Raw genomic sequence first — 25,781 nt, forward strand, 5'->3', positions numbered from 1 at the left:
GTTTGCAGACTCATCTAGGAGAAGCAGCATATATGGGAGTGGTACTGACGGTAGGAAACCATCATCAGGAAAGACAATTCAAGGTTTGGAGAATATAAATGGGAGTGGTACTGATGGTGGGAAACCATTTATTCTTATAATTATATTAATTTTAAAATTAAATTATACTATTTTAATAAATTAATTTATTCATATAATTATATTAATTTTATTAAAACAAAATATAATACAAAATTAAATACACAAATATATATATAGTGGTAAAATAATAATGATAGTGAGATACATAAATAGTTAAAAGTGAGGTAATGCTAATGAAGAAAATATGGGGTAGTTGAAAAAAGAGATAATAGATGAGGTGGCACACATGTGGATGCTCTAAAGTTTCAAGCAGTACCACTCTCTCTCGACTCCGGTGAGCGGCCGCCATGAATCGCCGCCTCCCTCTGGCGCGACGAGGTCAGAGCCTGTTCGTCCTCCTCCTTGTTGGAATAAATGGCTTAATTAGTCCATAATTACTTTGTAATTAATGGAATTAAATGGCATATTTGGAATCTACATTTTGAGTAGATTAATTTGGTATATTTACTTGTTCAAATCTATTAAGAATTGAATGAGTAATTAAATGCCAAAAGATAGCCATTGAAAATGGAAATGTGGAGTGTCATCCCACATTGGAAAAATAAAGAAGTTGAAAGCTATTTATAAAGTGCTTTCCACCATAAAGGAACAATCAAGTGTGCTTCTCTATGGTGGACCATATGGTGCACCCAAGTGGGTTTTGACTTAGCCTTTTAAGGCTAAAACTCAAATTCCTACGAGGAAGGTGCGAAGCACCTTCCGAGGCCGAGGCCGAGGCCGAGCACGTGCACGTCGCACTTATCGCAATGGGCGCTTTGTAGGCGCACTTTGCACTTATCGCAATGGGCGCTTTGTAGGAGCTTTGAGGAGCCTTTAGTTTTGACAAACTAAACGGTGGCTCGTGTGACGTGGCAGTGACGTGGAACATGTGGCTCGGTGACGTGGCACCGCGTGGCGGATAAGGAATCTGGGTGGATGAGGTTGCTGACGTGGCAGCGGTTGGATCAAACTGGTGAGGTGGGGGTGGTTGGCTCGCACCCCTTTGACCGAACCAGTGCGATGGTTCGGACCATTGGTTGGTTCGAACAGCCACCTCCTGGCAGACACCTCTTCATCGCACCCTTCCTTCTTCTATAAATACCCCCCTGCAGAATGAGATTAGACACACCAAAATTATTCAGATAATTAATTTTACTCATTCTCTCTTCTAGTTCATACTCAAGTCCCGAGTATTCTGTAGTTCGCTGGAAGTTCGAGTTCCTAGTACAAGGTCTCGTGCTCATTCAAACCGTTGTATCTTGGGGACATTTGCCATCGAACCGTGTGTACTGTGCGGGGCAATTTTATCTTACGGAGAAAGAGTCTAACTCTTGCCTCGGTTCCTACATTCACGTCGTTGTTCTGTCCACATTTCTACACCATTCAATAACAATCGTAAGACAAAATTCGTGTAGAAGATGACGACACCACCCAACAACAATGTTCCACCCAACAACAATGCTCCACCAGTTCCGACCAACGTTCCACATGCTCCAGCACCTGCTGCTGCCGAAAAGCCGGAAAAATTCGCAGGTTCTGAGTTTAAATGTTGGCAGTCTAAGATGTTTTTTTATCTTACTACCTTGAATATGGCTCGTTTTGTGAATGAATCTCCTCCAACTGTGGGGGAAGACGATACTGATTCGCAACTGCGGATAGCATATGATGCATGGCATCATAGTGACTTTCTATGTCGTAACTATATACTGAATGGGCTAGACAACACTCTCTATAATGTCTACTCTAGCGCCAAGACGTCCAAGGAACTATGGGACTCCTTGGAGACGAAGTACAAGGCAGAAGACGCTGGCTTAAAGAAATTTATAGTCGGTCGCTTTCTAGACTTCAAGATGGTTGATAGCAAAACTGTTGTGGAGCAAGTGCAAGAATTTCAGCTGATCTTGCACGACATTCTTGCCGAAGGTATGGAACTGTCTGAATCTTTTCAGGTGGCCGCGGTGATAGAGAAATTACCACCACATTGGAAGGACTTCAAGAACTATCTCAAGCACAAACGCAAGGAGATGGGACTTGAAGACTTGATCGTTCGCTTGAGAATCGAAGAGGACAATAGAATCTCCAAAAACAAGACGAACAAAACTTCCATGAAGGCAAAAGCAAATCTAGCCGAGTCTAGCAACAAGAAGAAACGCAAGTTCAAAGGCAAAAATCCAGACTCAAAAGGGCAGAAGAGGATCAAAGGAGACTGCTTCAACTGCGGCAAACCCGGTCACATGGCAAAAGATTGTCGCAAACCAAAGAAAGACAAGCACAATGGTCACCATCAAGCCCACGTGACGAAGACAAAGTCTGTGCCCCTCGACTTAGGCGAACTTGACTTGTGTGCCGTCGTAGACGAGGTCAATATGGTCGGCAGTCCAAAAGGATGGTGGATCGACACCGGTGCTACCCGGCATATCTGCGCCGACAAGATAATGTTCTCCTCGTATGAAGCTCTCTCCGGCGACAGAAAACTGTATATGGGCAATTCTACCGCATCCTCTATCATCGGAGTTGGAACCATTGTGCTCAAGATGACGTCGGAACTCAAGATAACCCTACAGAAGGTGTTGCATGTTCCCGACATTCGCAAGAACTTGATCTCAGGATCCGCTTTGTGCAACGCCGGATTTAGACTAGTGTTTGAAGCAGGAAAAGTTGTAATGACCAAGAATGGTCACTATATAGGAAAAGACTACCTAGATAATGGCCTTTTCAAGCTTAATGTTATCCCTGTACTTGTACGTGATAATGAAATAAAGAAAAAAGTTACTTACTTGGTTGAGTCTCCTAATTTATGGCATGATAGATTAGGACATGCAAATCTAAACACACTACGTCGTTTAGTAAATTTAGACTTATTGCCAAAGATGTCCTTCAATCAACATCAAAAATGTGAAATTTGTGTTGAAGCAAAAATGGCAAAATCTCCTTTTCATTCAGTGGAAAGATCAACGAAACCTCTTGAATTGATTCACACCGATCTATGTGATTTAAAACTTGTGCAAACAAGAGGTGGAAAGAATTACTTCATAACATTTATAGATGATTGCACAAGATTTTGCTATGTGTATCTTTTGAGAAGCAAAGACGAAGCATTCGAAGCTTTCAAAACATACAAAAATGAAGTTGAGAATCAACTTAACACCAAGATCAAAATGATTCGAAGTGATCGAGGTGGCGAGTACGTTGCACCTTTTGAGGAATTTTGTCGTGAAAATGGCATTATTCATCAAACGACTGCACCTTATTCTCCACAATCAAATGGTGTTGCAGAACGAAAGAATAGAACATTGAAAGAAATGATGAATGCTATGTTGATAAGCTCAGGCCTATCACATAACATATGGGGGGAAGCTATTCTTTCGGCTAATAAAATTTTGAATAAATTACCCCAAAAGAAACAAGAAAAAACCCCATATGAATTATGGAAAGGAAGGAAGCCGTCCTATAAATATACAAAAGTGTGGGGGTGCTTAGCAAAAGTTGAAGTACCTAAACCCAAACAAATAAAAATAGGACCAAAAACTGTTGATTGCATCTTCATTGGATATGCAAACAATAGTAGTGCGTACCGATTCTTGGTACACAAATCGGAAGTACCCGATATGAATGAGGGAATGATTATAGAATCAAGAAATGCCATATTCTTTGAAAAAATATTCCCCAAGAAAGAGAAGAATGATATAAGTTCGAAAAAGAGAACTTATGATGAAATTTCGCTTAAGGATAACGGACCAACACGTGAACTAACACCGCAACCAAGACGCGGAAAGCGAACAAAAACTGCGAAAACCTTTGGTCCGGATTTCGTAGTTTATACTTTAGAAGACGAACCAAAGACAATCAAGGAAGCATTGTCTGGTCCTGATGCCGATCTATGGCGTGAAGCTATCAATAGTGAAATCGAGTCAATCTTATCCAATCACACTTGGCTTATTGTTGATCTTCCTCCGGGAAACAAACCTTTGGGTTGCAAGTGGATTCTTAAGAAGAAATATAAAGCCGATGGATCTATTGATAAGTATAAAGCACGTTTGGTAGTTAAAGGCTACAAACAAAAGGAAGGGTATGATTACTTTGATACATACTCACCAGTCACTAGAATTACATCCATTAGAATGCTACTTGCTATAGCAGCATTATATAATCTTGAGATACACCAAATGGATGTAAAAACAGCATTTCTAAATGGAGATTTAGAAGATTAGATATATATGGAACAACCCGAAGGGTTTGTGATTCCCGGTCAAGAAAAGAAAGTTTGTAAACTTGTAAAGTCTTTGTATGGACTCAAACAAGCTCCCAAACAGTGGCATGAGAAATTTGACCAAGCAATGATGGCAAACGGATTCAAAATCAATGAATGTGATAAATGTGTATACATTAAAGGAACATCCGACAATTTTGTCATTGTTTGTCTCTACGTTGATGATATGCTAATTATGGGCAGCAACAATAAAATATTCATAGAAACCAAGGAGATGTTAAAGAGAAACTTTGACATGAAAGATATGGGATTAGCTGACGTGATTCTAGGAATTAAAATCCTTAGAACACCCGAGGGAATAGTCTTATCACAATCTCACTATGTTGAGAATGTACTTAAGAAATTCAAAGCTTTTGATCTGCCTCCGGCTAAAACACCTGTTGACTTAAGTATACACTTAGCCAAAAATCGAGGAGAACCCGTATCACAATCGGACTATGCTAGAATTATTGGAAGCCTAATGTACTTATCAAATTGTACAAGGCCGGACATAGCATATTCTATTAGCAAATTGAGTCGGTTTACAAGTAATCCTGGAAAGGATCATTGGACCGCATTAATAAGAGTGTTGAGATACTTAAAACACACAATATCTCATAGTATACACTATTCGAGATATCCCGCTGTTTTGAAAGGGTATTGTGATGCCAATTGGATATCCGACACTAAAGACTCTAAATCCACAAGTGGGTTTGTATTTACCATTGGTGGAGGAGCAATATCATGGAAATCTTCTAAGCAAACATGTATAGCCCGATCTACAATGGAATCGGAATTTATTGCTTTAGACAAAGCCGGCGAAGAAGCCGAATGGTTAAGAAACTTCTTAGAAGATATCCCATGTTGGGAAAAACCTTTGCCTCCTGTTATGATACATTGCGATAGCCACTACGCCAGATTCGCTCATAGATAACGGATTTTATCCGTTATCTATGTGCGAAAACATCCGTAATATATAATGGTGTAATGTATGTGGATTTCATACATAACGGAGATTTAAGCGTTATCTATTCTATTATACATAACGGATTATATCCGTTATCTATAGTATTATATCCGTTATCTATTCTATTATACATAACGATTGTTTATATATAAGTAACGGATTATATCCGTTATCTATAGTATTATACATAACGTTTCAAATCGTCATGAAAGTTTAATATTCACTGTTATGTACACACCTATACATAACGGTTTTTTGATATTAATAACGTTTGGTAATCCGTTATGTATAACGTTTTTTACCGTAATTAGATTTCTATTTCTCCGTTATCTATTAATTTATACATAACAGTATAAATGATAAAACCAACAATAATAATATTATATATCATCCAAAATATTTAATTTTATATTATTATCATAAAAAAGAATTCATACAAGATTTGAATATAGTCAAAATTCAACAACTGTTCTATCTATACTATTATGCCTTACAAAAATACTAAACATATTAAATATGCAACTAGCTAGCCATATGGTACAACTTTTCTTGTGAATTCACAAGACTCTTCAGCTCAACGTACGACTCATTTAATCCACCACAAACCTGCCACAAAATCATACAAAGAGCCAACCAAGAATCACAATATAGAGCATCATGATAAACACTTAAAAAGCATATCAAAGTGATTGGTAAAATGGACAAAACCTATCAAGTTACCAAGCACTAAAAACTTCTCCATTTCACATTTTTTAGGAAATATTACTAAACACTAAAAGTACCCAAAATTGATGCAAGAACTCAATAGGAATAAGCAAATATGACAGTGATGTGAGTTCCATATAAGTTGGCAATTTTTATTAAACTGGTCTAATGTTATCACATCACTCGTATTATCTTTCAAATACACAATCATATACTATATTCTTAATACTAAAAAGTAAATGCCCCTGAGATAAACATATTACATACTATCTACCCTACACACAATTTGGTCGAGGGAGACGAACCTGGAGTGTTAGAGCACTTGTATGCTTAGTCACCAGGAAATTGCACAAGTTCGCTTCATAATCCACTGTTGAATTAACGAAAAGAAGAATCCACATGAATTTATGTTCCTTTCCAAGTGCGACAACTAAGTTAAATATATCAGGTTCCATTACAAACACAGCCAAACTACAACAGCAATCGGTGCCATATAAAGCATCAAATTCATGGAGTTAAGCTTTTCCCTGCAATGACGAGTGAGCTTATTAAAAGCTGGTAGTCAGCTATGCTTTGAGAAAGAGAAGATGAATTCAAACATAGAGCAACAATTATCAAAGTAAGGATACAACAAATATTATTTCTATTAAGACAATCAACTAGACTATATATTGCTTCAACCGGTATAGACTTTACTGCCAAAAGATTTTTTTTAGGTAGAAGTCATACAAGAAAAGCAAAAACAATAGTCAAGAAAATATTTAGCAGATATTATGATTAGTTACTTATCCTTCACTGGAAAGAAGAGCCCCACTTGAAGGTTGAATAAAATATGGAGGTCTTAGTTTAGTCCTTTCTAGTTCATGATGGATCAGTTTCAAAGAAGGCACTAGTAGAAAAATATGCTTAACTTAAAGCTTTCATAGAATAACTCACACGTTGCCTTTCAATGGTAGATTTCCTCAATGCGCTATCTGATTCAGTACCAAATCTTTTACTTGGTGCTGCACTCAAAAGTTCCTGCATAACAGCTTACAAGCACAATCAGAATGGTAAAGAACGTAATTTTTTAGTTGGTTAATAAAGCACCAGAATAAGCATCGAACCGCCATTTTAAATTGCACTTACTTGATGACCATTCTCCCCTTCCTGTATATCAAGAGGAGAAAATGAATAAGAACCAAATGCTGAGACAGATCCTAAGTACAATTGAGCTGAAATACTAACATGAGTAGTTGAAGGTAAATGCCCAGATAGTTTCCCTGAAGGATTATTCATTAAAGCCTGTCGACGGAGAACCTGATCTGCTGTCTCCATGTCAGAAATTTTCTCTTCAAGCCTAAAAGATAGAAGATTAATGAATATACCATGAGGCCAAATAAACACAATCTATTGATTTCATTAATTTTTTTCACCTGTGAGAAAGAACCAATATTATCTCTTCTAAGGACTTAAAAAGAATAAACTACATGGAAATAATGAGCTAATTGTCCGATAACTGATTCAAGAGTAGAAAAAAAGTTATATATCAACCTCTGCATTTCGGTCTTCAGCTTAATTATCTTTGTCTCTGCCTCCATAGCTAGCTTGTTCGACTCTTCATACTTCTTCTCTCCTTCATCTACTTTCTTTTCCAGAGAACTCACTAAACTCTGAACCAACCATTCAGGATTCGCCACAGCCTATCATGAGTTACGAAACATATATTTCACCAAGAGATAGTTAAAGCAGACCTCAAATGTTACCTTCAGCTTTTCATTTTCAGCTGTTAATTTCCATACATGATGCTGATGCTCATGAAAAATGCAAGTGAATTTGTACTAACCTCAATAGAGGCCTAGCATCTTAGCTCGGTCACATGGCTGGGATCAAGTTCAGACACATCCTTGTTAGCTTCACGGTCTTCTGCCACATACTCCTGATAATAGGGGAAAAATAAGAAATCGCTATAGAAATGGAATCAACTGGAGGAAGATGCAAATGGAATCAATCTGAAATAGGATTTACTCAAAGCAACAAAATGGAGTAAGATGCAAATGGAATCAATCTGAAATAGGATTTACTCAAAGCAACAAAATGGAGTAAGATGCAAATGGAATCAATCTGCAATAGGAAAACAGAGCTCACTTTAAACAGAATCTAAAAAGCATAAAAATGTGAGTCAGTTTTCTAGTAGACAACTACTACCATGTTGTATTTGTTCCTCTGCAGAGTGAAAGAAAGTGTCAATTTGTGGTTGTCCTTGGGTAGAAGGGGAAGAGCTAGAATTGATAACCTCTGATGATAGCAATGGAGCGAGAAGCAAAACTAAACTTAGAAACACTAAATCTCTTCTAAATAGATAGCAAATCTAAAATAAAACAAAATAAACTCAGTGCAAAATCCATGAATTAGAGGCAACAATTAACCTCAACCCACATTCCATGTCCTACAACAACGAGATATTTACTTTGTCAATGCAATCAAACACAAAATCGAACAAACTAATGTGCAAAAATAGAAAATTGTACATACAATGACAGGGGCGCGACGAGTAGGCGGCGCTGGTCGCGGTGGCTAGGGTAAGCAGACGAGAGGGGCGGCGATGAGCAGGTGGCGCTGCTCGCCGTAGCTAGGGTTAGCAGACAAGAAGGGCGGCGCGACGTGGCAGGCGGTGCAGTAGCGGCGCCTAGGGATAGCAGATGACAGGGGTGGCGAAATTAGGGCTTCCTTCCCTTTCCTGTTTCAGTTGATTTCTTTGATTGAGAGAGGTGAATCGAGAGAGAGGGTCCGAGAAAGTAGATGCGGCGCCAGAATCGGAAGCAACAACTGCTCGTCGGCGGAGGCATCAACCGCTGCAGTGAGGATTCCGATTTGGAAGAAAGTTAGGATTTTCTCTTGCGTTTTCTTCACTGGTTTGAGAGAGACAATTTGACGGGGTGGAGAGCAGACGATTTGGAAGGAAGTTAGAATTTTAGGTCGAAGAGGGTGGAGTTTAGATCTGGGCCCTAGGGTTTCAGGCGGAGAAATTAAAGCGGGCGAGGCCGGCGCTCCTCCCCGGAACTTCGGCGACCGCGGCGGCGGAGCCCTAGCTGCTCCGCTCAGCTTGAAAGAGAAGGGGGAGATAATTTTCTGTGTAAATTTTTAGGAGAGCTTGATTGGGAGGGATTTGAGAGAAACATGAGTTTCAGATAATATAATATAAGTTTTAAAAAAATTTAATTTTTTTTACACATAACAGTTTTTAAAGCAATGATGCATAACGGTTTAATAAACCGTTTTAAAATATGCTCATAGATAACGGTCGGCTTAACGGTTTTATAGTACCGTTATGTATGAAACTAATAGATAACGCATAAACATAACGGATTAACCTAAACCGTTATCTATTTCCATGGACAACATTACATAGATAACGGTTTTTTGTGAAAACCGTTATCTTTTCCAAAAATGCGCTCATACATAACGGTTTTTAAAAAAAACCGTTATGTATGAAGCGTTATGTATGTGCATTTTTGTAGTAGTGAGCATGGCTGCCATAGGGAGAGCAAAGAATAGTTTGTATAACGGTAAATCTCGACACATTCGTCGAAGACATAATACCGTTAGACAATTGATCACTACAGGAATAATGTGCATTGACTATGTAAAGTCAAAAGACAATATTGCGGATCCGTTTACTAAAGGTATTAATCGTGATCAATTGTATAACGCAGTAAGGGGAATGGGATTAAAATCCACACGTTAAGAACTTTCATAGTGGTAACTCAACCATGATGACTGGAGATCCCAAGAACATGGTTCAATGAGACAACTAAATTATGGAAGTTCAAGTTGAGCACTTGAAACTTTCAAAATCCATTCTCATAGCTGCTCAAGTGCAAAGCCTGCAGCTTGTGGTAAAGGGTAAGCCATCAAAAGCTTTTAATGATTCCTATAGTCTTATTAGGTGGAGTATGGCAGGATACTCTTTATAGGAGATCACCTATACAAGTGAAGAAGTGGGGCCGCTTCAAATTATCAACAACACTTGTGAATCCAAGAAATGGTCCAAGGCCGAAATGGACACAACGTGAGAACGAAAGATATTAGATCTATTATTGTGTGTATGTTGTTGACTAGGTTTACACAAAAGTTGACTGGTTCAAGACATCATGTTCACCGAGCAACGAGTAAATCCGATGGCATTACACTAAGGAAGGTTCAAAGCTAACAACTACCTATCCTAATGCAATAATGGATCGTCGGGACTTAGTTTTTTGCATTTGCATTAATCATCATTCATGTGGGGGATTGTTGGAATAAATGGCTTAATTAGTCCATAATTACTTTGTAATTAATGGAATTAAATGGCATATTTGGAATCTACATTTTGAGTAGATTAATTTGGTATATTTACTTGTTCAAATCTATTAAGAATTGAATTAGTAATTAAATGCCAAAAGATAGCCATTGAAAATGGAAATGTGGAGTGTCATCCCACATTGGAAAAATAAAGAAGTTGAAAGCTATTTATAAAGTGCTTTCCACCATAAAGGAACAATCAAGTGTGCTTCTCTATGGTGGACCATATGGTGCACCCAAGTGGGTTTTGACTTAGCCTTTTAAGGCTAAAACTCAAATTCCTACGAGGAAGGTGCGAAGCACCTTCCGAGGCCGAGGCCGAGGCCGAGCACGTGCACTTGTCGCAATGGGCGCTTTGTAGGCGCACTTTGCACTTCGCTCTTTCGCGTCGTCGCGAGGAGCTTTGAGGAGCCTTTAGTTTTGACAAACTAAACGGTGGCTCGGTGACGTGGCACCGCGTGACGGATAAGGAATTTGGGTGGATGAGGTTGCTGACGTGGCAGCGGTTGGATCAGACTGGTGAGGTGGGGGTGGTTGGCTCGCACCCCTTTGACCGAACCAGTGCGATGGTTCGGACCATTGGTTGGTTCGAACAGCCACCTCCTGGCTGACACCTCTTCATCGCACCCTTCCTTCTCCTATAAATACCCCCCTGCAGAATGAGATTAGACACACCAAAATTATTCAGATAATTAATTTTACTCATTCTCTCTTCTAGTTCATACTCAAGTCCCGAGTATTCTGTAGTTCGCTGGAAGTTCGAGTTCCTAGTAGAAGGTCTCGTGCTCATTCAAACCGTTGTATCTTGGGGACATTTGCCATCGAACCGTGTGTACTGTGCGGGGCAATTTTGTCTTACGGAGAAAGAGTCTAACTCTTGCCTCGCTTCCTACATTCACGTCGTTGTTCTGTCCACATTTCTACACCATTCAATAACACTCCTCTCCTTCCCTTTTGTGCCCTATTTCTTCCCCAAGAACAAAATCCCCAATTTCTAGGGTTTTCAGCCTCCCTTTCCTCTCCGAATTTTGCCCCTCTTGCGAGTCCCGCCACTGCCGCCGCCTCGCACAGCTGCTCCGTGCCTCAAGTAACACCTTTTTTCTCTCTCTCTCAAGATCTATTTCTCTCTCCCTCTCTCCGCTCTCCCTGTCGATCTCCATCTCTCATGTTCGCGGCGGCGCATGCAGCGCCGCCGGTTGCCGCCGCCTCTGCTCTCCTCTCTCTCCCTCCATCTTGCTCCGCCATCCCCTCATTCTCTTTACTTTCGGATTTGGTTTTCACTAATTTTATTTTTAATTTTTGGTTTTACTTTTATTGTTAAATGTTGTGAAAAATGCTTAGCTTTTCAACTCAAATGATGTTTTGATGAGCTATTATCTGCTAAACCATCACCACTTATCTATTTTTAATTTAATCTCTAAATTTCGAAATAATTTCTCGTTGATGATGCCATCTTGGGAATTGATGTGAATAATTTCATATGGTGTTCTACTGCTTCTTCTGTTTGTATGTGTTTTTTGCTATCAAGATTCAGTTTTCTTCAGTGTTTAATTAAAAGAAAAAAAAAAGTGATTAAAGTGGAGCTTATTAAAGTGGGTTATATAGAATGAGATCAACAATCAAAATCCTTTGGGAATGCGTGTAATTGTTCTGTTTCTTTTTCAGTGTAAGATTTCTGTACTCAATTTTGTTCAGCAAGTGTTCTGACTATTCTCATCTTGCAGGAAGAGCTTGCACTCGCATTTGGTGAATTGTTGAGGAAAATCTGGTCTTTTGGTCGAACTCGAATTGCACCTCGTGTATTTAAGGGGAAAGTTGCTCCCCAGTTTAGTGGTTATAATCATCATGATTCGCAGGTTAGTTTCAATCTGCAGTTGCAGTTGTGTTAAGATATATGGCACCTGCAGTTTTGTATTACTTTACCTTGTGAGTTTATGTTTTGATATTATCATTCATTTAAATATAAGAAGAAATATAGATACTATCTATTCTTGTGTTAGTTTTTCAGGAACATGAATTTCATCAATCAATTATCTGATACTAGAATTTGATATTGAGGTAAGAGCAGTCCCTTAGAGTATGTGATGACATTATTAATATTATTTTATGCGTGACAAACTATGGTTATTCTTACTATGGTCCCATTTTCTGTGATGTCCAGTTTTATCAATACTTTTTGGCGTGGAATTGTAACTGTCTGGATATAATTAACTTCCATTCTTTGTTGACATCAATCTAGAAGATGATATGGAATTGTAATCTCTAAACTTGTATGGAATATAATCATGGTATAAAAAATTACGTGAAAATGTACTGTTCTTAAGACATTTGATACATGAGAAATTGCCCAAGTGTAGAAAGATATTTATACTGGGAACATGGTTAAATTCTTTTAAATTTTAAAAAATTCTTCTAACTGGCATTAAAACTTGAAAGGGTGTTTCACTTATTTATACTTGACATTTCATTCAATCCATAGCTATACTACAAATCATCTTAGCTTACTTCAATTAAAACTGCACCAGAATTGAATGCTACAAATATTCTGAATTTGCACAGACAGTAAAGTGCATCTTCCAATGCGAAAAAAAGGCAATACTCCAGCACTACTGCTAAAACCATCATCTGCAAAGACTTGAATATACAACTGCATATATTAGAACTCCTCTATTCTTCTAAAGCCTAGAATAATAAAACAAGGATCTCATATTTTACCAAGCAAAAACCTACTTAAGAAATATTTGTCCTAGAATATTTGAGGTTGCTGGGAGTTTCCGATTGACTTAAGAAATATCATGCTTGTCCTATTGTTGGTTTTGAGTTATTATGTTCTTTCTTACATATGGAAGATCAAGTCATTTATCATATCAGATGACATCTAATAAAGGTATACATAATTGAAATCAGTGAGTTGATTAGTCATCTATTTTTGATAATCTTAGTAATTATATGATGCTACCAACATTGGACAGGCAAAGCTACAGAGGTTATGGGAACGAGTGGTGCTAGAAAATCGTGAGTCTTACAGTTCCATCTCATATTCCTCTTCCTCTTGTCATTACTTAAGTTCATCTTAATCAATTATGTAAATTTTTGGTGCAGAACTATTGGGAAAGATTTTTGTCCAGTTGGGAAACAATATCAGGTCTGTTTATTAATTTGGTTTGACATTTCATACTATTTTTCAGGAATTACATTCGTCATCTTTACTTCTGGGGAATTCTTGAGCAGGATTCTTGGACATTTGCAGGCTCTGCTAGCTACTGTTGAATTTTATTCTTCCTTATATATATTCATCCTATGAGGAGTTCGAATCATGGTAAGCAACTTCTATTTGACTAATAGATATTGATTAATATAATACTTGAATATATATCTTTTATGTGAAGTGTTTTAACTATTTTTGCAGTTGACCCCATATTTGATTGGTTAGAATTGCAGCTTGTAGTCTATCTTATTTGTTATGTCGGATCTCATGTTCGACTTCTTGGGTAGGTGCAGTAACGAAGCCCTCAAGGAAGAGATGGAAGAGAAAAGAAGGGCTCAGGTGCACTTTAAGTTATGTAATGTGCTACCTCAGACGATTGCCTATTTGGTGCCTATTTTTTTAGTTTGTCACTTTAATAATTCTGAAGGTAGCGGCCATTCTTCATTTTTCACTCTTTCTAATCTCTATTGCAGATTACTTTCATGAGGAAGAAGAATTTCAGGAAAGAGCAACTAGTTCTTGAGGATTTGGCGCTAGAACCCATAGTATGATAGATTTTCGTTTTAGCTATAATTAAGATAGTTGGTACTTTCAATTTTGAATCGAATATGCAATGATGATGTATACTTGATACTTGGTTCATTTGGATGGTAATGTATGAATATTTTGGATGATATATAAAATTGTTATTGTTGATTTTATCATTTGTTGTTTTAAAGTTATTTATTTATTTCTTGAGATAAATAATATAAAAATCGAGAAAAAATATTAAATATGCTAATTATAGTTGGAATACATAACAGTATAAAAAATACAAAAAAATCGTAATGCATTTCTATCAAAGATAACGGCTAATACCGTTATAAAAAGTACAAAAAACTGTTAACTATGATAAATAAAAAATAAAAAAATTCTAATGCATAACAGTAAAATCTTAATACATAACGGTGAAAAAACGTTATGTATAACCTTTATAGATAACGGATGCGTACTGTTATGTATGAGCATCGTACCATTATCTATGTTACTATACATAACGGTTTTTTAACCGTTGTATATCATACGTACCATAGACAACGGTAGTATACACAACGGTTTTTCGGGTCATAGATAACGGAAAAAATCCGTTATCTATGAGCGTTTTTCTAGTAGTGATATAATTTCTCTTTTTATTGCAATGAAATGACAAAGGAAAACGATTTATGATATATACAACATAAACTTTTTATGGATTACATATTGGCATGTAACATTTGTAGTAATGGATTATACAGTTATGCTATTCTTTTCTTTATGTTATTATTCAAGAACTTCCCAATAAAAAAATAAAAAAAAGGTATTAAATATTAATATAGCATATAAGTAATAAAAGTGGGCGCTTCTTTTCCTTTTCAAATTCAGAATTGTGGGCCCTCAAAGGTTTGACCGAATTGCCAGCCGCGCGGAACAACGTCGTTAGCGATGAGGGTGCGGCCGTCACTGTCGGTGACGCGGAAGGAGAGAGGCTGACCGTCGAGATTAGAGTTGCTTTGCCAATTTTGCCCCCAATTTCTCGCCATGGGCTGCCATCCGCTGCGGGAGCCGCCCTTAATCCACACTGCGTGCACGTCACCTGCCCCACCTACATTTGTCACCAACACCAAATTGAAAAACGAGTGGCCGTTGATTGTGAACCGCATTCCTCCCTTCTTCAAACACGGAACTCTACAGTATACGAACACGAACATGATACAATCATAAATCACGTTTTCAATTAGAACGTCTAATAATTAAATAATGTAATACATGCAACATATGATATATATCTCTACTCTTAGTATAGTAAAAAAGGTGCAAAATCACATGTCACACTTTTGATAACTACATCATACTAATTTATAAATATACGGTGATAGTGAAATACGAGATATAACAGTATATTACCTTCTGTAGAGCACGGGGACGATCCCGGCCCGATACTGCGCGATCCTAAGAAAGGCTGGCTCGGCGAGGTCGAAGTGCTGGCGGGGCGGGTTGCACCACCCGCCGTTGTCGCTGGCGAGGGCGAAGTTGGGCGGGCAGAAGTTGGTGGCGGTGACGGTGATGGTGCCCGGGTGGCACCATTTCGGGTCGTCATTGCACCGCATTTGGTAGCACGCGCCGCAGCTCAACCCGTTGTTGAACAGCGTGGTACTTAGCGCTGCGGTGCTCGTACCGTAGCCTTGGCTGTACAAGTTGCCGTACCCACATGCCCCTCCTATACATTTGTGTTAAGTATTTCAAACATCTTAGTTATACACGTATTTAAATAAAATACGAGATTGAAATAGGTGGAGATACGGACCCATGGTGCCAGAGGCATCGGCGCCTCCGTAAAATGTTGCATGGGCATTCTGCCAGCCGCCGTAGGCTAGTCCGAGGGGGAGGAGGAGAGAGAGGAGGAGAGAGACAAGTGTGGTGAGTGGCATTTTAGATGTGGAGAGGGAGAGGAGGCCACGGCTATGGCTACCGTTTAGTAAGAAACCGCTCACATATTAGTGTGGTGAGGGACATTGCTATTTATAATTGGTTGTAGTAGGTGGTGTGGGAGTGGGACCCTATGTAGGGTTGGTCTCGTTGAAAAAAAATAGAGATAAAATGTTTGTGTTGGATAAATTGCTTCATTAATAATAATATTAATATAAGTACTAATGCGAGCTATATATGTAGACATGTTACAATTTCATTAGTATAATGTTGAATGAATATATATATATATATATATACACACACTAATAGGAAAATGAATATTTCGTGTAATATTTACCAGATTTAAAATTTCTGCAACAAAGAGAAGTTATGGATTTATTGTGAAAAATAATAAAAGAGTTATAATTAAATTTCTTGTGAAAAGTTATAAACTTAAAAAAAATGGATTTTTCCTCTTAAGAAATTTGAGCCACTCAGCAATTAAAACGGTGAATTTATCATAAATTTTCACGATCGAATATAATTTTTAATTTATATATAAAATTAAATTTTATTTAATCCAATTTCTATATATATTGCAGAAGAAATCATCTTGAATAGGCCCCTGCAACTTGTAAGACCTTTTAAGCTGTTAGTTGATAATAATGGCATTGACGGTGCTCAACTCCAACACTAGATCTATTTTATTATTTTTCGGTCCTATTTATTCAATCAACATAACTAATTAGTTTGAATAAATATCAACATAAATATAAATAAGCGCCCCACTTATATTTGAATTTTGGAGAACAGACAATCATAACATATAGTATATATATCGAAAAAGCAATCGGCTATTTATTGGATTTTAAGTCTCGGGGCAAACTTTACATATTATTACTCGATAGAGAGTTAGGTATGTGTTTTCTCTATCAACATTAAATAAATGCCATGAAAAATAAATATAAAAACACACATGAGTGGAAGTATTTCGAAACCAAATTATAAGCTCATGCATGCAAAATATTTATACTAGCTAGTTTATGAAGTCGTATACAAACTCATACAATCTATGATTAAAATATGTAATCATTGTCTCTTTGTAGATGGCCTAGCTAGTGCCTACTGGCTACTGATAATGCCAGAAGCCTTGATCGAGTTTAAAAAATTTAATGTTTGAATTTCACTAACACCTTAAATCAAATTTATCACACCTAATTACATACGAATAAATTGCACAAAACTAAATTTATCCCATACACGCATTAAATAGTGAGTACGAGTAATTTTCGTTATAAAAAATAAAAAGAAATAAGCAAAAAGGTGAGATGGGTGGGAGAAATTAGAGCAATCACATGAAATATCATTTGTGGAAATGATAATATTTCTTGGGCGGCCGATTGTTCACATGTGGAATATCATAGATTAGGTGGCAAGCCGTTAACCTACCAAGTCTCCACGTGTCCCCTTCATTTCTCCTGCCTCCCGAATTAATGCCGGATTTTTTTTTTTTTTTTCGTATTATGATTTTGGCTACAAAAGATGCATTATATGGTTTTCATATTTTATATGTTTTCTTTATATTAAGGGTTAATTTCGTGTAATATCACGAACTTTGCTCAAAATCCATTTTCTCTATGAACTTCAAAAAATCTAAATTATAGCAAATACTTTGATATTTGTTCAAATTGCCCATGATTTAATTCTTGATTATTCAAAACTGTTTCCATTAAATTTGAAATATTCAGAATTGACCCCTTCACAAAATAAATTACACAACAACCCCACTTTTTGAACTTATATATCAAAATACCCTAATTAATTTGTTCTTTTATAATTATAAAACATACGCATCACACTCTCTCACGCTCTCACCTAAAATCATATCAGAGTGGATTTTTATTGAGGAACTAGTATATTCTCATTCGTTTGATGCATGACGAACACTAAAATTAAATAATATATTTATATAAATAAATATAAATATTAAATAAAATTAAAATATAAATAAATACGAAACATGTTTAAAAAATATAATAAAATAAAATAATTTATATCAATTAATCAATAAAAACTTGAATTTCAAAATGTAATTTTTTTTACTTGTTATGTAATTTAAATGACATTCTAATTGTGTTAATGGTTATTATTTTGTTTTTTTTTTATTTAACTATTACTTTTATCGGAAAAAATAAAAAATAAAAATTGGACCCCCCCTATGGTGAAAGCCTGGCTCCGCCCCTGCATACAGGGTTATCCTCCAAAATTTGGAGGAAAAGAGAGACAGTCTACGAAACAACCTCAGATGGTGCAAACGATGCCTTGAAGGACATGTTCGTCGAGGAGAAAACGAGGAGAATATTCATGACATTATCACGAGTATTGAGTTTTATCAAAAACACATCCTCAAGATTGTCGAATTCCAGTTGACAGTAAAACGAATTCAAGCCAGCATCCATCCACCACACGACTGATGTTAATATTGAAGTAATATGGAAGCATGTTGGACCTTATTTTATGATTTTATTATAGCTTTTATAATTATATAAAACTCAGGGTTCTTTTATTATTTTGTACAAATATTGAATAGATGTGGGGGTCTTTCTATAATTTTATATGAATGTAGGATAGGTTTATAATTATTACTATAAAAGTTGACATGGGAAGTTTGAACAGTTTTGAAAGTAATTGATAATTTGTGGATTTTTTAAAGTTCGTGGGGAAAATGAATTTTGAGCAAAGTTCGTGATATTACATGCACTTAACCCTTATACTCCGTATTAAGTACTTAATACTAGCTACATCTATATATGTCTTCATATTTTTTATGATAAAACGTCTTCATTTTAATTTATAACATAAAAATCTTGATACTTATCTATTACTCCCTCCGTCCCATTTATAATGGCTTTATTTCCTTTTTCGTCTGTCTCATTAGTAATGGTCTCTTCCAAAAAAAGGAAATTACACTCTCTCATAAAAAATTGTGGACTCCACCACTATTTATTACTTTTATCTTTTAATCACACTTCTTCTTAATTATTGTGCCCAAAAATAGGAAGTCATTCTTAGCGGGACGAAGGAAGTAATAATCCAAAATACGTGAACTTCACACCTTTTTTTTATTTTACATATGAAAAGCTAACATAAAATGTCTTCATTTTTATAAGTAAAGTACATAAAAATCTTGATACTGCCGTATTAATAAAGTACTTTCACACATTTTTTCTTTTTCTTTTTGCAGCTTAAAATTTATCATTTATTATTATTATTATTATTATTATTATTATTATTATTATTATTATTATTATTATTATTATTATTATTATTATTATTAGGGTTAATTGCATCAAAATACCTGATCATTTCCCAAAAATTAGTTTTTTGACAAACTTTTTAATTGTAGCAAAAATTTTAGCTACGTTTCAATTTATTGCAATGGATTTGAGACGACAATGTTTCATTACCCGGGACGACATGCCACCTAAGCTTTACGGAGGTCCACCTCAGCATGGATTTGGCCGAAAATATACGCGGGACGGACATTGCAATAAATTGAAACGTAGCTAAAATTTTTGCTACAATTAAAAAGTTTGTCAAAAAACCAAATTTTGGAAAAAGGTCAGGTATTTTGATATAATTAACCCTTATTATTATTATTATCTGAACTTTCGCACATTTTTTGATTTTATATATAAACTTAAAATTCTGTACCCAAATACTCTAACGTTCCTTCTTCTTTTTTATGTTTTTCCACATGATGAATATCAAATCCAATATTTAAATTTGAATACAAGTGTCCAATTAGACCAAAATTGTTTGATCATTGCAACCCTATTTTACGTATTAGTTGCACGACATTATAATTCATAGAGGTGGTCTTGGGTACATTCGGACGTACCGTGTTATCGAATTGCACCTGTATCCAGACCCTGATCTGCACTCTGATCCAAATCCGCATTCTGATCTTAATCGTGTAAATGACAAATTTGATTATACAAATGACACTATCTGTAATTGACACTATTTTGTTATACAAATGACACTGTGTATAAATTTTTTTTTTTTTTTTTTTTTTTGATCGGGCAAAGTCATGTTAGATGTTAGTAATTAGTTCCCCCATTCACTCCAAGAACCACCTTATCTCTTCATTCACCAAATCCACCTTATATCTCCAATCTCCAATTCGCTCCCAAGAGGGATCGAACCCGGGTCACTTCACTTAAGTGAGGACCCGGTGGCCAGTGGGCTAAGCCCCCTGGTTGACACTGTGTATAAATGACATTATAACATTATAAATGATACTATTCAAAAATATAGATGACACTTCCTGTAATTGACACTATAAGATTGTAATGACAGTATAATATTTTAAATGACACTATAAGATTGAAAATGATACTATAACATTTTAAAATGTTACAGTGTCATTTATATAATCGAATAGTGTCAATTATAGGCAGTGTCATTTATATAACCGAATAATGTCAATTATAGGCAGTGTCATTTGTATAACCGAATAGTGTCATTTACACGATTTGAATCAGGATTTGGGTGCAGGTCAACCCAATTGTACGCTACACCCGATTGTATCCAACTTTTTGTGTAATCCATTTAGTTACTCTGAGTTTGTTATATATACTTAAATACACGTGAAACAACGTATATAACAAAAGGAACTTTATAAGTAATGCTTTAAAGGAGATTAATGTTTTCAAGATCCGTTAAATGATCTGACAATGACAAATCTTAACGTTTTATTGGTGGTTTAGACCAAAAATTCAAACTCAACATTTAATAATTCCGCAAAGTCTTGGTCCATTTGATGCGAATTTCACAATTATTTTTCTAAAATCGAAAGACACTTGTTTGAGGCCGTCTCACCATGAGAAGGTTTAAGATTTGGATACGAACAGTGTCTTCATTTATAATTTTGTTGATATAATTATTTGAACATGAATTTAGTTTCGAATCTTCACAAGCTTTTATATATATGGTCAAGCGATTTTGTACAAGTTTTTGTGAAATTATAAATAATAATTGGATACGGGTTCGGATTATAATCTCCACCCACTTCACGATGAGACGGTCTCACACAAGTTTAATTAATTCGTGAAACCATAATATTGTGACACAATTTACTCTTCTTAATAATACAAACCAAATTTGAGCCAACAGCCATCATCAGTATTACACCTAAAATTACATCTCCAATTTTCTTTTTTCATGAAAAATTTTATTCATTAAACTGCAAAAGAGACCGTTGCAAATTGAATAAAACGGTTGATGCTTTGAAAGCTGAAAACCATTTCGAGCTGTAATTAACTATTCTGTTTGATCAGGCAATAAAATTATTCACCCACATATATTGTACCGTAACACTATTTAATAAAAAATAGCTAGCTAGGAACTGATGACGTAGCATATGTTGTTTCCATGCAATTTGAAGAGTCAAAATTGTGTATATTTATGTTTTCTTTTCCTTAAATGCTGGATTTTAATTTTTCATTAATTCAGTGGTTGCTATCCTTTATAGCCGCGTGGCTATTGCTTTCACAAATTGATTTCTATAAACATGAGCAAATTCGAAATTGTCATAAAACAAAGGTTTTCGAGATGGATTTCTCCTTTAATTTGAACTAATCCTCTTTGATTAGTACATCATGCATTTAATCAGAAATGCATTATTAATTGTTCCCGAATTACTTCTAACACTCCATAACACATTTTTTTTTTATATATATTTTTATACTCTTCTAATTTTGCATTCACAGGGACGAAAAGAGGAAAGAAAAATATATATATATACTTTATCTATTCAATACATTCACATTGATTTAATTGGGCTCAGACCCATACTAAATGGGCTTTAAATCTAGTGGATAACTTTTACATCATAACTGAAAGAAGGGTAATTTTAAACATAGCCCCCATTATTTTTAATATAACCTCCTAATTTAAAAAATTATAAAAATAATAGGGGTAATTGCCTGTAAATCCATAACGTTTACTCGAAATCGGTTTTTGCTCCCATTTTCGAAGATGTGGCCCCTAAATACATAACCTTTTATTTTGTCTCGTTTTTCTCTTGTCACCGGTTTTTTCTTACGCCGGCGCCGGAAATTACACCGTGGCAGCCGGAATTGACAAGGTGTCAGCCGGAAATTGACACATGGACATATTATTAACATGTGGAATAAAATTAAAAAAAAAAAACAAAATTCTCCCAACTCCATCATCTTCTTCCCCTTCCTCCCCTCCCCCCACCCTCTGCCAGCCCCTCTGCCGCCTGCGACGGCGCCCGCCACCCCCCTCCTCACCTCGGCTCAGCGGCGACGTGGTGGCTATTTCGCTGTAGGGGAGCCAAGGCAAACGCGCGGCGGCGGCGGCGAACCTAGGCGTCAACCTCACCAAGTTTCGTCAGCCCTTCCCACCACCACCACCAAATTCCGTCAGCCCTTCCCACCATCAAATCCGCCATTTTCGCCCCATTTCCGAGGAAGCTTCCTCCAATTCCCCTTCCGCCATTTCCCCAATTCCCCTTCCGCCATTTCCTTCCAGACCTTGAATCTTCCCCAGATCTAAACCCTTAAATCCGAAGCCCTAAATCCCCAAATCTGGTCTCCACCCTCGTCTCACACACCCCTCATTCTCAGGTAACGTCTTCCGCCGCCGCTGGAGTTCCGGTGGGGAGCAGCTGCCTCCCTCTCTACTGATTTTCACAAATTGACAGCGAAGTATCCTTCGCCTATGAACTACCCTTTCGCCTGCTATGCTACTAAAAAATATCGTTCGTGAACGGAGCTCGCGAGAGAGGTGAACGGACGAAAGGGGTGGCGTCCTCGGCCGGGCCCGTCTTCGTCGGCGTGTGGTGGAAGCGGTAGGTGGGGGGGAAGGAGAAAGGGGGAAGAAGACGATGGGGTGGGGGGGGGATTTTGTTTTTATTTATTTATTTATTTTTTTATTCCACATGTTAATAATATGTCCATGTGTCAATTTCCGACTGTCACCTTGTCAATTCCGGCTGCCACGGTGTAATTTCCGGCGCCGGCGTAAGAAAAAACCGGTGATAGGAGAAAAACGAGACAAAATAAAAGGTTATGTATTTAGGGGCCACACCTTCGAAAATGGGAGCAAAAACCAATTCCGAGTAAACGTTATGAATTTACAGGCAATTACCCAAAATAATAAGACATGTTCTATTATACCCTTATAACCTCTACTTTTAAATTCTACAAATTTACAATTAAATTCGAAAAGAATAATTATAGCCCCCAAAATAGTTAAAAACTTAAAATCATATAGCCTCTCATGAACACTTTTTCATTTCGATTAATTTTCAAATCAAATTCCAACTGAATCTCTTATTTATTTTTTGGTTTTGCCCACTGATATTTAATCAAATATGTAGAATGGATCATTCGTCGCTTTCCTTTCTATTGTAGCCACAACACCATTTGTTTTGCCTTTTCTTCCTCCGAGAGCAATGCTATTGTCTCACGTCGTCGCTGCCTTGATACGCCAAATCCCTTCGTCGTTTTCTGCTCCTTGGCTGTCGTCTGATACACCGCCGCCTTGATCCACCAGATCACGTCGTCGGTTTATGCTCCTTGGTCAACGATAGACAATATGATTTTACAACTTTCCCTTTCTAATATGTTTATTTCTGTACTATTTTAACAATTATGTGGCTTTTCATATTTCAATTGTGGTTTTTGTGAGAAGAAGTAGATGGATTACTGAAAATAAAAATGGAATAGTCTTGTTCATGTCTTTTTGATGACGATGATAATGGAGATAATTTGCCTAATTCGGATTTTAGGCTCCTGTTGTGATGTAGTAGCAATTTTTTTGTGATTCTTAAAGCATAAATTAAATCAAACTAGCAGCAGCAACAACAACAATAACAGATAATTGATGCAGACAATGATGATGAAGCAAAATCCTGGTTACATTGTGGGGAGGGAGGCTGCCAATGGAAACCAAAGTTACCATTCTATATCTGATTAAATATCAATGGGCAAAAGCAAAAAATAAATAAGAGATTTAGTTGGAATTTGATTTGAAAATTAATCGAAATGAGAAAGTGTTGATGAGAGGTTATATGATTTTAAGTTTTTAACTATTTTGGGGGCTCTATTGTTCTTTTCGAATTTAACTAATTGTAATTTTATTAGAATTTAAAAGCAGAGATTATAAGGGTATAATAGGACATGTCTTATTATTTTTATTATTTTTTAAATTGGGAGGTTATACTGAAAAAATTGGAAGCCATGTTTGAAATTACCCCTGAAAGAATATGAAACAATACAAACCCAATGGACTGGACTATCAAGTTGATTGGATAGGCCCAATTAATTAATCATTGGCTTTCACGTTTGTGCTTGGAATATATATGCGCGCTAGTAAAGAGTGATTCTATTCGTAGCTCCAATTTTAGTCTTTATAGTCACTATTTGAAATAATAATTAAAAATTTATTTTATATTTAAATATAAAAACTATAAATAGTAAAATGGGGATTATGAATAGAATCACCCACCAATAAATAGATAATATTTCTTTTTTTACTTGGGGGAGCTGGGGAGGGGGAACAGTGGGGTTTGAACCCGAGACCTCATTGTTCACAGATAGGAGGTCGCACCACTTGGTGTCCGCTTAGGGACATAAATAGATAATATCTATAAAACATATTTTGTGTCTAATTTTTTTCTCAAACATGGAAACTTAAGAAAAAATATTAAAATTTGCAGATACAAATTTTGTTACAAGAATTCAATAATAAAAAAAAAAACCCGATTAAAGATATAAAGCTTGATAGCTATTATGTGTGTCATAAAAATTAGTAACATTTGATGATATAGTTAATCACTAATAGTTACACTTTGAAACGCTATTAATTTTTGTGAAATGAATATGACCTACCAAGCATCATGTCAATAATAGAAACATTTTTTTTTAGCGAATATAAATTTATAAAACATATAAGTGTAGTACACGACCTCTTACATAATATTTTATGAATTTAATTCATATTAATAAAATATTATCATGTACAGAGACATAGTCAAATCCCCAGCACGACTCAGCGCTCATCTGGGATTTTTTTTATTTAGATTATATTGTATTTTTTTTCAGATTATATATATATATATATATATATATATATATATTATAATTTTATCAGTTACTTATTTTTAAATACACAATGTAATTTCATTCATCCAATTTTAAAATCCTAGCTTTATCGCTGCATGGGTGTCCTATTTATTCAAGTTCCATATAATTTATCGAATTCAACTAAATATTTGTCACAAACATATATAGACATAAAAAATACATACATATTATTGGTATAATGGAAAAAATGTATAATACTCCCTCCCTCCCACTATTCATGTCCCGTATTCCTTTTGGGTTGTTCCACCGATAATGTCTCGTTTCTATTTTAGGAAATAATAAGGGATAATTAATTTTAATTAAATGCCTAATACAAAAGATCAAAAATACATCTAACCCTAGAATTCAAAGAGACTTTCGGCTCTCTCTCTCTGCACCTCCACCCTCACCTTCTCCTCTGTCGCCTTCTCTCTGCTGGACGCCGGATCTGTCACTTCTCTCCATCGGTGACCGCAACGCCTCACCGCCCGTTTTCCGGCGACCAGGGCTCTGCCCTCCTGGCTTCCATCTGCAAAGAGACTCTCAGCTCTCTCTCTCTCTGCCTCTCCACCCTCATCTTCTCCTCCGTCGCCTTCTCTCTGCTGGATGTCAGATCTGTCACTT

At 36.3% G+C, this 25,781-nt stretch overlaps 2 protein-coding genes and 1 long non-coding RNA gene across 17 annotated transcripts; 1 reads left to right on the forward strand and 2 right to left on the reverse strand.

Moving 5' to 3' along the window:
* Nucleotides 1-5,727: 5,727 nt before the first annotated feature.
* Nucleotides 5,728-9,105, reverse strand: LOC131019756 (myosin-7-like). 2 transcript variants are annotated; one of them, XR_009100416.1, is made up of 8 exons: nucleotides 8,556-9,105; nucleotides 7,867-7,959; nucleotides 7,575-7,723; nucleotides 7,269-7,380; nucleotides 7,170-7,190; nucleotides 6,978-7,061; nucleotides 6,347-6,568; nucleotides 5,728-5,942 (listed from the first exon to the last, which is right to left on the reverse strand). XR_009100416.1 is itself a non-coding variant. In XM_057948341.1 (6 exons), the coding sequence occupies exons 2-6, from the start codon at nucleotides 7,619-7,621 to the stop codon at nucleotides 6,557-6,559; spliced, it is 276 nt and encodes a 91-aa protein (XP_057804324.1). In that variant the 5' UTR covers nucleotides 7,622-7,959; nucleotides 8,556-9,105; the 3' UTR covers nucleotides 6,161-6,556. The 2 variants fall into 2 exon arrangements, 1 of the variants encoding a protein (XP_057804324.1); XM_057948341.1 differs by lacking the exon at nucleotides 5,728-5,942 and having other exon boundaries at nucleotides 6,161-6,568; nucleotides 7,575-7,959.
* A 2,203-nt stretch (nucleotides 9,106-11,308) lies between these two features.
* On the forward strand, nucleotides 11,309-14,276 carry LOC131019758 (uncharacterized). 14 transcript variants are annotated; one of them, XR_009100426.1, is made up of 5 exons: nucleotides 11,309-11,451; nucleotides 12,089-12,220; nucleotides 12,373-12,422; nucleotides 13,337-13,379; nucleotides 13,467-14,276. It is a non-coding gene; the product is annotated as an uncharacterized LOC131019758 (long non-coding RNA). The 14 variants fall into 14 exon arrangements; XR_009100424.1 differs by having other exon boundaries at nucleotides 13,553-14,276; XR_009100425.1 differs by having other exon boundaries at nucleotides 12,089-13,379; nucleotides 13,467-13,959; nucleotides 14,046-14,276.
* Nucleotides 14,277-14,759: 483 nt separating this feature from the next.
* Nucleotides 14,760-16,096, reverse strand: LOC131019748 (expansin-A8-like). The gene is made up of 3 exons (XM_057948334.1): nucleotides 15,896-16,096; nucleotides 15,496-15,808; nucleotides 14,760-15,276 (listed from the first exon to the last, which is right to left on the reverse strand). The coding sequence occupies exons 1-3, from the start codon at nucleotides 16,017-16,019 to the stop codon at nucleotides 14,970-14,972; spliced, it is 744 nt and encodes a 247-aa protein (XP_057804317.1). The 5' UTR covers nucleotides 16,020-16,096; the 3' UTR covers nucleotides 14,760-14,969.
* Nucleotides 16,097-25,781: the final 9,685 nt, after the last annotated feature.

This window comes from Salvia miltiorrhiza, chromosome 4 (genome assembly GCF_028751815.1).
Source record: "Salvia miltiorrhiza cultivar Shanhuang (shh) chromosome 4, IMPLAD_Smil_shh, whole genome shotgun sequence".
NCBI lineage: Eukaryota > Viridiplantae > Streptophyta > Magnoliopsida > Lamiales > Lamiaceae > Salvia > Salvia miltiorrhiza.

Excerpts from the sequence above, each read along its gene's own strand:
- LOC131019756 (XM_057948341.1), bottom strand. The coding sequence starts at position 7,621 with ATGGAGGCAGAGACAAAGATAATTAAGCTGAAGACCGAAATGCAGAG. Across the intron at positions 7,381-7,574 it reads CTGAAGACCGAAATGCAGAG|GCTTGAAGAGAAAATTTCTG; the intron begins GTTGATATATAA and ends TCTATCTTTTAG. Across the intron at positions 7,191-7,268 it reads ATTTACCTTCAACTACTCAT|GAAGGGGAGAATGGTCATCA; the intron begins GTTAGTATTTCA and ends CTTGATATACAG.
- LOC131019748 (XM_057948334.1), bottom strand. The coding sequence starts at position 16,019 with ATGCCACTCACCACACTTGTCTCTCTCCTCCTCTCTCTCCTCCTCCCC. Across the intron at positions 15,809-15,895 it reads CGATGCCTCTGGCACCATGG|GAGGGGCATGTGGGTACGGC; the intron begins GTCCGTATCTCC and ends ACAAATGTATAG. Across the intron at positions 15,277-15,495 it reads GTCCCCGTGCTCTACAGAAG|AGTTCCGTGTTTGAAGAAGG; the intron begins GTAATATACTGT and ends CGTATACTGTAG.